This window comes from Monoraphidium neglectum (genome assembly GCF_000611645.1).
Source record: "Monoraphidium neglectum strain SAG 48.87 unplaced genomic scaffold scaffold01637, whole genome shotgun sequence".
In the NCBI taxonomy this organism is placed as follows: Eukaryota; Viridiplantae; Chlorophyta; class Chlorophyceae; order Sphaeropleales; family Selenastraceae; genus Monoraphidium; species Monoraphidium neglectum.
Window position 1 is genome coordinate 1 of NW_014011991.1, and position 12744 is coordinate 12744.

The 12744-nt window shown below is 66.3% G+C and overlaps 5 protein-coding genes across 5 annotated transcripts; 2 read left to right on the plus strand and 3 right to left on the minus strand.

Moving 5' to 3' along the window:
• Positions 1 to 15: 15 nt before the first annotated feature.
• MNEG_8550 (hypothetical protein) lies at positions 16 to 243 on the plus strand (the record flags this gene model as incomplete). The annotated part of the gene is made up of 1 exon (XM_014042973.1): positions 16 to 243. A coding segment is annotated over one exon (228 nt), but the record flags the coding sequence as incomplete, so codon positions are not given.
• A 1644-nt stretch (positions 244 to 1887) lies between these two features.
• On the plus strand, positions 1888 to 4229 carry MNEG_8551 (hypothetical protein; the record flags this gene model as incomplete). The annotated part of the gene is made up of 6 exons (XM_014042974.1): positions 1888 to 1992; positions 2297 to 2476; positions 2718 to 2918; positions 3161 to 3214; positions 3564 to 3665; positions 3996 to 4229. 6 exons carry the CDS (start codon positions 1888 to 1890, stop codon positions 4227 to 4229), a joined length of 876 nt encoding a protein of 291 aa, XP_013898428.1.
• A 1283-nt stretch (positions 4230 to 5512) lies between these two features.
• On the minus strand, positions 5513 to 7996 carry MNEG_8552 (hypothetical protein; the record flags this gene model as incomplete). The annotated part of the gene is made up of 6 exons (XM_014042975.1): positions 5513 to 5632; positions 5867 to 6021; positions 6323 to 6752; positions 6945 to 7445; positions 7613 to 7671; positions 7855 to 7996. 6 exons carry the CDS (start codon positions 7994 to 7996, stop codon positions 5513 to 5515), a joined length of 1407 nt encoding a protein of 468 aa, XP_013898429.1.
• Positions 7997 to 8624: 628 nt separating this feature from the next.
• Positions 8625 to 10574, minus strand: MNEG_8553 (hypothetical protein; the record flags this gene model as incomplete). Its single annotated transcript, XM_014042976.1, has 1 exon — positions 8625 to 10574. The coding sequence occupies one exon, from the start codon at positions 10572 to 10574 to the stop codon at positions 8625 to 8627; it is 1950 nt and encodes a 649-aa protein (XP_013898430.1).
• Positions 10575 to 11275: 701 nt separating this feature from the next.
• On the minus strand, positions 11276 to 12253 carry MNEG_8554 (hypothetical protein; the record flags this gene model as incomplete). The annotated part of the gene is made up of 2 exons (XM_014042977.1): positions 11276 to 11617; positions 11840 to 12253. 2 exons carry the CDS (start codon positions 12251 to 12253, stop codon positions 11276 to 11278), a joined length of 756 nt encoding a protein of 251 aa, XP_013898431.1.
• Between the last annotated feature and the right edge of the window lie 491 nt (positions 12254 to 12744).

A 12744-nucleotide genomic window follows, 5' to 3' on the forward strand; every position in this document is an offset into this window, starting at 1 on the left:
TCCGCGGCAACTGAGGCGTACAAAGCAATAGAGCGCGTGGCGGACGCGCTAGGGCTGCCGCTTGACCAAATCGACGCCGTCTGCAACGCGGTCGAGGCCGCGACCGCCAGCGGCATTCGCGCGCACCGCTTCGTCGGCATGGCCTACCGGCGGCTGCGGCGCGCGTGCCTGGCGGGGGACGCAGCGAAGGCGCGTGCGTGGATGGAGCAGACCGCGGCGGGCGGTGGCGCGGGCGGCGCGTGATGTGTGTGAGGCTTGCGGGTCCCGCTTTTTCAGAAGCGCCCAGGCGCGTGGGCGTGCGGAGACCTGAGGCCTTTCCTGCCAGCAGCACCAGTATGTATCCAGAACGCCCCGCCCCGCCCTGCGCTGCGGCTGTCCAGCGGCGCGGCCGGGCGGCGTGTGCCCTAAAAGTTGGACTCTGAATGAATGGACGTGCCCTGGCTCCCTGTTTCCGTGTCTGTTGAGCAAGGGCCGCCCCGGACGCTGATCAGGCGCTCGCTGCGGGACCCCTCCTGGGGTGGCGCCGTGTTTTGCCGCAAGCGCCCGGACCTGCTCATGCGCCGCGCGTGTGTGGTGCTGTTGTGGCACGCTAGATTCCCTGAAAATCGTCAGCTGAGAACGCCCGGCTCGCGCCTGTGGGTGACACGCTCCTGTGGGGCCACGCAGCGGCTGCCCGACTTCATGCCGACCACTGTGCCCAGGGCACTGTTGATCGCCCTCACGCCTTTGTTCATGGTCGCAATCAACAGGACGTGGCAGCCAACGCCGACCTCAGGGCAGGCGGATACAACACGCTCCCCATTGCCGGTGCCCGCTCGCCCAAGTTTGGACAATGGTCAACCACGGCACCCTGCAACACGCTGGCGTTATGCTTGCTATTCTTCTTGGCCATCAACTGCCTGCAAACCACCCTTGCATGCATGTCCTGAATGGGGTGTGTACCACTGACTCCAGCACTGCAAGGGAGGCCGAACCTGGCCGACAGGCCCGCGTCAGCGCACAAAAGAAACCCAAATGCCAGAACCCCACAATCAATTGGCTTTATAGTTGCCAGTTGAGACTTTGGCCAGTCAACCAAGATCACAGCATGACTCATGGCCTGGGCCCTATGGGCGACCCAACCGGGCGCCGCGCCCCAAGTGGTGGCACGTCGCACAAGCGCCCATAACCAGAATGATGCGTCCGCGCGGCGCCGCCGACAACAGAGCCCACCGCTCGTAGTACAGTCGCACTCCATCCTCCAGGATAACGTATCCGATTTGCTGCGGCCCCAGACCCACATGAAGCGGGTCCATCCAGCAAGGTATGGCCTGCGTTTGCAGCGGTATGCCTCAGCAACAATCGCCCAAAAGTGGTCCCCGGTCAACGCGTTATGAATCAAAAAATCGGTTCTATTTAAAGTTTTATGAAGTACAAGCGACGCCGATCGGTTGTTGCAGGGTGCCGCGTGCAAGTGACAACCGTTGCGCGTTGTGTGCATGCTTCTGAATCTGTGAAGAGAACATCGACCAAGGTTTTCTATGCGTGCGAGGTTACGTACAGCCACATCACTTTCTCGTCGGCGCGGGCAAGCCTCTTCACAGACGCAATAACTTTGGCCCTCCACTCTGTTTATCAATTGATTTATTTGAGCAGAAGCAGCTGGCTGCACCTCAAGCTTCGGTGTGCGCATCTGGTCGGCAAGCGGCGGCGCGTGCAGCCGTCACCGCTGCCGGTGCTGCTGCAGTCCCGTGCGCGGCGCCACCCTCACGGTTGGGAGCCTCCGGCGGCATAGCCCAGGGACAGCGGAGAGGTCGCCAGGCAGAGCGCACACACCTTGCCGGTGGCTGGCCTGCCACCACAGCCAGTGACACTTGAGCCCGAGCGCAGGCAGCAGCGTAGGCAGCCATGGGCAAGGGGGAGCGGCCAGAGCACACGGCCCCTCCCGAGATCTTTTACAATGAAGAGGAGGCCCGCAAATACACCACCAACAGCCGTATGATAGCGATCCAGGTGGGACTGGTGGGGGCTGGACGTGGAGGGGCCCGCGGGGGTGGAGGGGTGATGTCATGGGGCGGCGGATGAAGGGGGCATGCACGACGTCAACGCCCGCTCTGATTGCATGGGGCGCCAGAAGATGGATAGATCAAGCGGAGAGGGCGATCCCGATGATTCATCCACAGGCCGCTTGCTACCTAGGCGGGGGCACCAGCAGCAGTGCGACTGCTGCGGCCCCTCACTCCCCGCCAACCCACTCTACGCCCTAATCCACATCACGAGCGCGCCGCGCACGCCCTTGCATGCGCATCCCCCGCAGGCGTCCCTCACAGCGCGCGCGCTGGAGCTCCTGGCGCTGCCGCCGGGCGGGCCCCCCAAGGTGCTGCTCGACGTCGGCTGCGGCAGCGGGCTCAGCGGGGAGGCTCTGAGCGAGGCCGGCCACGTGTGGGTGGGGTGTGACATCAGCGAGGCCATGCTGGACGTGGCGGTCGACAGGGAGGTGCGCACACGCGTGGTGTGGGTGTGCGTTAAGTGTGTGTGTTGATTGTGTCTGTGTGTGTGTGCATGTGTGCTTGCGTGCGTTCGTCGTGCGTGTGCGTGCGTGCATGCCTGCGTTAGTGTGCGCGGGCGCTCGCCCGTGTGAACATGTGTGCGTGCGTGCCCAGGCGTGTGTAAGCACATGCTTGTCATATGCACTCATGCAAACACAAACCCGCACTCCACAAAACCCTGTGTGTCAGGTCGACGGGGACGTCCTGCTGTCTGACATGGGCCAGGGCCTGCCCCTGCGCCGCGGCGTCTTCGACGGCGCCATATCCATATCAGCGGTGCAGTGGCTCTGCAACGCCGACCGCAGCAACCACGACCCCCGGAAGCGCCTCAAGCGGTTCTTCGAGACGCTGTACGCCTGCCTCGCGCGCGGCGCACGCGCGGTGCTGCAGGTGCGGCGCACGCCGCCCGGCCCGACGGGCCCGCGGAAGCGCCGGCAGCAGCTGCGGTGCCGATGTGCACGCACGCGCCTTGTTCGCTTGTAGCGGCATGGTCACCCTCGTAGCTGGGGTTTTCTCTATTGCGTGCATGCCCCATGCTATCCTTGGTTGTCATGTTGCACAGGCCTGCACTCCAGCTCCCCGTGCCATCGTATTAAATCTTGTTCCCTGGTCTCCTCGCTCCTCACAACTAGATCTACCCTGAGAACGCGACGCAGGCAGAGATGCTCGTGGCAGCTGCCATGAAGGTGCGGCGACGCGGTCCAAGCCCCTAAGCACGCCCCGCCAAACTCTCCCGACACCCCCTTCCCCCCTCAACCCCAATGCGCAAGCCCCTGCGTGGCCTCCCCTCAATTCCAACGCGCCTTGCCCGTCTGCCTTCCCGCCCCCGACCAGCCCAGCCCTCACGCCAGGCCCCACCACCTCGCCGCACCACGTAACGGCCCTTCACCCACCCACCCAACCTCCCCACTCCCTCCCATCCACCTACACACACACATACACACGCATGCATGCACGCACACACACACACTCACACATACACACTCACACTCACCCACACCCACACCCATTCCCCACACCCACACACCACCCCAGGTGGGCTTCAGCGGCGGCCTGGTGGTGGACTACCCCCACTCCACCCGCGCCAAGAAGTACTTTCTGGTGCTCATGGTCGGCACAGGTGGCTACATCCCGCAGGTGGGCGGCGGCTGGGAGGTGGACCGTGGCTGAGGCGCTTTCATGGCTTGCTGTGTGTGCGGGGGGCGGGTGCGGGTGCGGTTGCGGGGGCGTGCGTGGATGTGATGTGCGCATGTGGGCTGGGTTTCAGCTGTTTGTACTCAGGTTTTGAAGGGTTATTAATCAGTCATCTGGCAGCGTTGCTGTCGAACTTTTGAGTGCGCTACACACCGATGCGCGGACGCTTTGCGCGCCCGCACACACACCCCCACACACACACATACACACAACCGCCCCAGCCCCCGCCTCTCACACACCCCCAAACTTCTCGCCCCCTGGACCACCCCCCAGGGCAAGGAGGGCGACTCTGATGAGGAGATGGAGGAAGCAGCCCCTGCCGCCCGCCGCCAAGTCGCCGTCGCAGGCCGCGACCGGACGCGGCGCAAGGGCGGCGGCCCCCACGGCCACGGGGTGACGAAGGACAAGGGCTGGGTGCTCAAGAAAAAAGACAAGCTGCGGCGCAAGGGGCACGAGGTCAAGCCGGACACAAAGTACACGGCTCGCAAGCGGCGGCGCATCGTGTAGCCTGCGCGCCGTTCCGCTGGCGCGTCGTCTGGCCGGAGCGTCGGTCATTTGGCTGGCTGCGCATGCAGCAGTTGCAAGGCCCGGGGCTGTGGTTGGGCGAGGAGGCTGCTTGGTGCATCGCCGCCGCAGTCCTCGGCTCGCCGTGCTGCCGCGGGCTTGTCGGCTGTGTCGTCATCCTTTGTGGCCGCCTGTTGTGCTGGGGGCCTGCGAACGGCTACATCACGTTGCAGGCACTGTTGCTTGTGGCTGGTGCGCCCACCTCGTGCCGGCTGCAGATAGCCAGGTCTGAATTTTGATGCCTGGCTCTGCGCAGACCGGGCACTTGCGCCAGTCGCTGCATAGTCGGCAGCGCACCAGGCACCGAGTGCCGCACACCTGCCCTCGCAGCCCGCTGGCGTATTGCACATGGCACCTGCGTGTTTGACAGCACGCACAGGGACGCGTGGCAACAGCAACGACCAGTCCCAAAGGGACCAGTCCCACCCCATGCACAAGGGAGCCAGCATGCCGCTCTCAAGCGCACGTTGCCGACCAAAAGCACCAGCCCCTGTGGCAGGGGTCTGCCAGCACCGCATGCACTGCACACGGAGCGCCTGGGCGTCGCGGGCGTTGAGATGATTGTAATGAACACGGATGTGTGCCTTCCATCTCACTCAGATAAGCAAGCAGGCGGAGTCGGCGACACACCACACCTGTCGGGCCGGTTTACCGGGCGACTTTGAGTTGCTGCAGCGGCGCGCCAGGCTTGCCGCCGCCACATTGTCACAGCCCTCAAAACCCCACCCACGCCAGCAGCCCCGTGTCTCATACACCTCACTGTCAACCCCCATTAGTGCATTTGACTGCCCAGGAGATTGTCAGCTGCAGCTGCAAATTTCAATCAAACCAGCATCCTGATCTGTTAGGCGCAGCCATCATCATGCAAATCACGCACCCTGTGATTTCAGGCACGGTTAGTAGAATGTTACTATCACGACATGCCGCGCCAACACCCCGTTCCAGACGCGCGAATGGCGCGCATGTCGCAGCGCGCCGTTGGGATGGGGGTGCATGGGGCCGGCAGAACATGTCGTGGCGACCGCCTGAACGCCACCACCTCTGCCCTTGAGCCGGCGCATCGCAGCGCCCCAAGCCCAGATGGGCATGCAGGAGCGTCGCCGCCGCTGCTGCCGCTGGTGACCACGGAATGCAGCAGCGCGTGCGTGTGCATGTGCATTTCGAAGGGGGGCAGCGCTCGCCTCGCACGCAGGCGGTGCTGGCGTGGCGCAGCGGCAAGGGCCGCGTCACAGCTTCTGCTGGCAGACGGGGCAGGTGGCCTTCTGGCGCAGCCACGTCTGGATGCAGCCCGCGTGGAATTTGTGGAGGCAGGGCAGCGTGCACAGCTGCTGGCCGTCGCCAAACTCCTGGGGGACGCGGGGGCGGGGGCGACGCCGCCACGTGTCAGCAGCGTCAGCAGTGGGCTGGGAGTGGCACTCAGGATTGCTGGGGAAGCTCGTCGTGCGCGTGGTGGTTGGGGACTCCGCAGATGTGTGCTCTAGGTGGCTGGCTGGCTGCAGGCGCAGGCAACAAGCCTAGTGAGGCTCCCTAAAACCCCGCCCTTCGACCTTGCAAAATCATGTATAGACCAGGCGCCGCACCTCAAGGCACACGCTGCACGCCAGGCGCTCGCCACCCTCCCCCGTGAGGCCGCCAGCTGGTGCTGTCTGCGTGGGCAGCTGCGAGAGCTGCTCCTTGGAGGCGCCCTTCCTGCTATCCACCGTGTCGTCCAGACGGCACAGCAAGTCGTAGTCGTCTGGGGGGCGGGGGATGTGACATCATTGCTCGAGGTCGCGCAAGCGCATCATGCAAGCAAAGCTGAGCTTGAATGGGACCGCGTGAATTGTGCGCCGAGCAGTGCGGCGCTGCGGAGGCAGGCGGCGACAAGGACAGTATGCAGGGAGCAGCTACACGCAGCCGTGTCAACAGGGGCAGCAGCAGCCACCTGCATGGACAGCGATGAGCAGCAGGGCGACGGGGGAAGAAGCAATCCAAGCATGATGCTCGCCGCACCAAGGCAGCCCCGCCGCGCACCAGACGGCCGGACGGGCCCTCACCTGCTGTGAAGTCGCGGTCGCTGAAGAGAAGGTGCGGCGGCAGCCCCGACCGCTGCAGCCCCACCACCGCCTCGCGCAGCGCCATCAGCGGCTGCGGCACCCCCCCGCGCCCCTGCCCATACCCTCCGCTGCTGCGCCGGCCAGCGCTGCCGCCGCTGCCGATGCCAGCACCAAACAGGACATGAGGCGGCCGGCCCGGCGGGAGGAAGGACATTGGTGAGTAGGGCATGGCCGCGCCCTCGGCCCCGCCGCCGCCGCCGCTGCCCCTGCGCTGCGCGCCGCCGGAGCGGGGGCGCGGCTGCTGCCGCCACTGCGGCTGCGATGGCTGCTGCTGTTGCTGCTGCTGCCCGCGGCTGCGTGTGGGGCGCTGCTGCTGCTGCTGCCGCTGCATCGATGCCTCCTCTAGGTCCTGCCACATCTGCATGCGGGCCTGCACAAAGTCCCAATGGATGGGTAGCAAAAGGAAGAACGTGATGTTGGGAATAGAGGGCAGCATGCCAATTCATTGGTCAGAGGATGCTACTGCGCCGAGCGGTCTTGGCTGAAACAATGCGTGCGGGTGACCGTGGCGGGCGACCTGTAACCGCAGCACTGAGGTCCGTCCGACCCATTGACTGCGCACCCTTGCATAGTCGTCCGCCCTCTTGCGCCGCACTTCGTCCTCCTGGGCCAGCTGCCGCGCGAGGCGCGCGTCCTCCTCCTCCTGCTCCCGCCTCCCCGGAGACGCGCGCCGCCGCGCCGCCGTGGGCGCTGGCGCAGGTGCGGCCTGCCGGCCCGGCCGCCCGGCGCGCGCGGGCGCCGGCTGCGCCGAGGGCGCGGGCGTGGGGGCGACCACGCTCATGATTGCGACCTCGGGGTCATCGTCAGCGGCGACCTCCTGGTGCGCGCTACCAGGCGCCGCGCGGCGCCGCCGCTGCCGCGCGCCAGTCGCGCCCCAGTGCAGCGCGTCGCTCTCGCCGCTGCCCTCGCTGCTGCCGGCGGGGCGGGCCGAGGGGCCGCCGCAGGCGAAGAAAGGGCCAGGCGAGCTGCCGTCAAAGGCCAGGTCTTCGCGGCCCGTCATGTCGGCCCACTGCCGCTTGTTATTCCGCCGCCGCCACTGCTGCTGCTGCCGCTGCTGCTGCTCCTGGGTGTTCACAAGAATTGCGGTACGCCATCATGCAAGCCGTTGAGTGGCAGTCGAACCCAGTGTAGGGCATGCATGGAGCACCGTGTGGCAGGCGCATGAGGTGGGACATGCCCCTGAGACGGCACTTCCCGCTTCATGACAGCTTTTGCGCATCCGCAGCGCACCATGACGCCTGAAGCTACAAGGCCGGCCTTCAGCGACGCGCTGGCCAACTGTTGAGCGCCTGCCAAGCACAAACGGGACAGAGGAGGTGCCAACAGCGTCAACGAGAGCAACATACGCCTGCACCCGACCCTAGCCTCTCCTAGGCGCTACATCAGGCCTTCTGGACCCAACCCTGACATTCTTGAAGCGATGCATAAGCTCCTTGCACTCAGGGCTCGCGCATGTGACTCGTCCCACGCACCAGGGTCCTCCTCAAAGCTCAAGTCGATGCAATCCCCTACTGCACTGGCTCCAGTGCCCTGAGCTATAGCCCTCACGCGTCGCCGAGCGCGCCTGGTGGGCGCAAATGAAGGGAGGTCGGTGAGATCGATTTCATGCTCCATGATGGTGCGTGCGCACGTATTCAAGTGTGTACATAAACCACAGCTCGTTGAGTATAGGACCGTACAGGCCTGCGCCCCGAGCAAGCTTTCCAGCGTCACTGCTTTTACGGTACCCACGGCGCGCTGCTTCGCCTGCCTCGCCGCTAAAGAGTTCCGCAACTGCCGTCACCATGCAGTGGCGTTTGTGCCTGTGTATGTTGAAGACTGTAAGCATCAGCCTGCTGTCCTCTGGACATTGCTGTTGTGCAGTGGATGTAACCTGGTCGAAGGCAGGGTCCCAAGTCACATGCCAGGCTGCTGATGACTCGTCCGGTGCCACACCGTACCCGCCAGGCAGGACTTCAGTCCACGTGCAGCTTTCCCTGATGTGTCAGGAATCCATCTGAAAAATCGCCCGCACGTCATAGAGTGTGCGTCAGACCAGTTGGAGCTTCCGGTCAACACCGGTCAACCTCTCACAAATTGCACCCCAACAGGCCCTTGACCAGTTTGCAACTGAACCCGTAGCACTACACTCCCCTCCTCAAGAGTGCCTGTTTATCGGCCTCATAAGTCCTCGAAAAGGCAAACCAAGGGATCTCGACAAGCAGGCGTGGCCCCCACAAGCAGGCGCAGCCCCGCTCCCCCGCTAGTCAAGCCCTGAGAGCCACGGCACCAAGCCTTGGAGCTGCTGAGTGTCCCCAGATGCAGAGCTTTCCACAAAGGCCAGGGCCGCTTCCCTGCACGCCCCGCTGCGAGCAAGGTAAGACTCGCGGCTTCCCAGCAGCTGCCGCACCGCCGCCTCCCAGGCGTCCACAGGCTGCTCTGCAGGGAGCCGCCGCAGCCGCCAGCTCGGGTGCGGCCGGCAGTCGCCAGCGGCGTCCGCCGCGGCGCCATCGGGGGCGCCGCCCGTGTGGCAGCTGCAGGGGCACAGCCCCCTGCCCTGGGCCTCCTCCCGTCGCAAGCAAGCCGATGTGACGCCGGTCGGTGCGGCACCGCACGCAGCGCACGCCAGCGGCAACTCGGCCAGAGAGACAGGTGCTGCCAGCGCCGCGCCTCTGGACGCCTCGAGCGGAAGTGCGCCGGCGTCGGCCACCACCGCGGGCACGCCGCGCAGGGCGGCGTCCACGACGGACATGCCGAACGCCTCTTGCAGCAGGCTGGGCATGACCAACACGTCCATCCTCGAGATCAGCCCCGTCAGGTCGTCTGTCGGCGCAACCAAGAAGAGGTTAGGCGGAGGCCCCGGCCGCGTCGCCGCCTGCTGCCCTGATATGCGCTGTGTGGCACCTGGCCCTCCGTCGCTGCGGCCGTCAAGCTCGCCGTTGCTGCCATTGGTGCCGCCCGCAGACCAGTCCACCGCTAGAAAGTCGCAGTCCGGCATCCTCGCGGCGAGCTCGTCCACAATTGCAGCGCCCTTCTCAGGGGTGCGCTTGAGCATGCCAACCACGGGCCGGCGCGCCCATTGACGTGATCGCTCCGCCCGTGCGGCCCCGGCCGTGGCCGCTCCCTGTTCTTGCTGCTGCTGCTGCTGCTGCTGCTGCTGCTGCTGCTGCTGCTGCTGGGAGGACGTCGGAGCTGCACCGGCTGTGTTGGCTGGGGCGCAGCTGTCGGGCCACAGGCTGCGCGCGGCGGCGGCGCCGCAGTCAGGCCAGGGCGGGGCGCCAAACACGCCAAGATTGGCCAAGCTCAATACCAGGATCCGGGTACTCGCCTGCTCCTGCCCCAGCCGCCGCTGCTGCGGCTCCTTTTGCTGCTGCTGCTGCTGCGGCGGCGGCGGCTGCTGCCGCTGCTCCTGGTGGCGCGCCCGCCCTTCCGGCTGCCCAGCCCACGCAGCCGGCAGCGATCCCGTCGCTTCCGCCGCCGGCAGGCACCCGCGGGCGTGCTCTCGGAAGTATGATGCGACAAACTTCGACACACACAGCACGCCGTCCGCGCCTGCCCACGAACCCAGCAGCCCGGGCGTGCGCGGGGTGCAGCCGGCGGGCCCAAACGGCAGCAGGTGGATGTTCTGGACAAGGAAGTGCAGCCTGCAGGCGCCGCAGCGCGCCAGGGCCGCCAGGCAGGCGGGGAGCGCGGCGCCGGCCGCCGCCTGCGTTTCGTCCGCATCCAAGATCACGACCACAGAGCCCGAGCCGCCGCTTGCGGTTGTGCTGCCGCTGCTTGTGATTTCGTTGCCGCCGGCGGCGTTTGCGCCGGTGGCGCCAAACCGCTGGCTCGATGCTGCCGTGGTGTCCGCTGGCGCGCGCCCGGCTGGGGCGTGCGCGGCGTTGCCGCGCGCTCCTGCGCTCTCAACAAGGGCCTCGGCTGCGGCTGGCAGGTCCGCCGCAGCGTACACAGCACGGTGCGCCACGCCGCCCCGCCGCCACTCCACGCCCTCCGCGCCGCCGGCCGCGCAGGGGCGCAGCTCGTGCAGCCACCCGCCGACCGCGGCGGCGCGCAGCGCGGCGGCGCGGCCGGCGGCGAAGAGGAGGTGGGTTTCGGCGACGCCGGGCGCGGCCGCGAGGGTTCGGGCGAGGCAGGCAAACGCGTGGCGGCCGCCGTGGATGTGGTGGCCGCTGTCGAGCTGGATGTTTTGCTTGATGAGTATCACGATCATGGTAGATCACGCATATGCTTCATACCCTGCGGGGGTGAGGCCTTGTCATGGGGAGCGCTGCTGGCCAGCACCACCGGTGGGCCGCTGCTCCTGCTGTCGCGGTGCGGGGGTGATTGACCAGCCCCACCCATGCGCTTCATTTGGTGCCTTGCAGCGCCACTCCTAACGTCACACACTCTGCTTCAGGTCGGGCGGTGGGCCCCATCGGCCCGGCCAGCCGCTGAAATTCGCTGGTGCCGCCGGCGCGCACGCCCGCGCAAGACTTGTACAACGCCAGCCAATGGAGGATCGTGACACACGCCTGATGCTCGCGGCAGATGGTGTTTTGAAGTATGTATATGTATTGACAAGGCTGCCTGACACAATGGTGAGCAGACGCGCTTGATCACTGGAGATCTGCTTGACGTTGGCCGTCCGCTGTATTGCTGATTATCATATCAGGTGAGCCGAGGCAACATCTGATCAGCCGTCGTGACGAAGTTTTCAATCATATAGTAGCAGCACGCAACGCAGCCGTAGCATCGCTCAGCTCACACAGCACGCAGAGCATGACGCACTTCCTTGTGGCATGCAGCACGTAGCTGATCGCATGGAAAATATATAATACATTGATGATTGGATGGAACTGGTTACTACGAGGGTATCCAGGCAGAATATTGTGTGCGTACTTCCTGCGCATAGATTCAAGCTGCTTTAGTCGCCTAGTCAGCAAACCGCAACTCAAACGTCCTGATCTCCATCGGGTACAGCTCCACCACAGGCATCTCATCCGATTCATGGTTCCACACATCGTACGCCTCCTGTGATCCACTGCCCCACCCCCACTCACCGCGCCCACTCCCGGCCGCCTCCCCGCCGCCGCCGCGCCCACGTGCGGGCGCAGCCGCTGCGCCGCCCCCCACGTCCCACTTGGCGCGCGGCGGCATGTCGGCGCGCCGCCGCGCGGCGGTGAGGGACAGCTCCGTGATTGACGCCAGGGGCCGTGGCAGGAGGGCGGACAGGTCGACGCGCGCCGGGCGCGAGAGCGCGGCGTCCTCCCCGACCTGCGCCGCGGCCAGCGGGCGGCAGAGAGGGCGTCAATTTATCTCAGCAGACGATGAATATCCTGAGGGGGAGCCCCTGCACCGGCGCGGCGTCGGGCCGACCGGCCGCCAGGCGCGGTGCGGCCCGTGTCACAAGCAAGAGAACCCCTCGAGCTTGCGAGTATCCAAAGGCCTGCACAAAGAGGCTACCCCTCACCCTTATCACAGCCCGTCCGTCCCCACCTGGAACTGATGCGCCAACCGCACGACGGCCCTGCTTCCGTCGCCCTCCTCCGCGCGCATCAGCGTCACGAGGTGCACGTTCGGCGCCAGCGGCGCGCCGCCCGCGAGCCCGGACCAGCGCCCGCGCAGGCCGCCGGCCCGCAGGGCGGCGGCGACGCCGGCCGGGCCGCCACCCCCGTTGCCGTATTCGTCGCCGCGCTCTTCAAGCCTCGCAAACGCCACCACTGGGGGGTCGTTCAGGAGCAGCTGGTTCAGCCTCAGATCTCGCGCCGCGCCGCTGACGTCACCGCCGCTGACGTCATCGTTGCTGAAGTCACCGCCCCCGGCGGCGGCCTCGGGGCCGGCGGACAGCAGGAAGCTTCCGCGGGCGACGAGGCCGCCGCCTCGGCACGAGCAGGCGCGGCAGCCGCACATGGTCTCGTCGAGGGTCTCCCCGACGCCCCTCAGGTCATCCACCGCGGTGGTCCTGCGCGGCGGTTGACCGGGTTGACCGGCTTTGAGGTCGCTCACGCGGCTTTCCTCGTGCAAACGGGCACCGGCGCCCGACGGCTCGCGGGCGCGGCGGCAACCGCCAATGGTGGGCGCGCCGCGCTGCTGCCTGGGGAACCCCTGCCGCGCGCTCGCCCGCCACCCGCGCGCACCTGCACCTTCCGCATTGACCCCAGCCCCTGCAGCTGGCAGCGCGGCGTAGACCCGCGCGGCGTGCTGCTCACCCAGGCCAGCCCGTAAGCATGCACCCGTGCGCACTGACCTGCACCTGCACGCACCCACGTCACAAACACTCGCACACAAACGCATTCGCGCACACTCCCCCCACACGAACACACACACACACACACACACACACACACACACACGCACATGCACACACACACAAACACACACACATAAGCCCACCTGTGCAG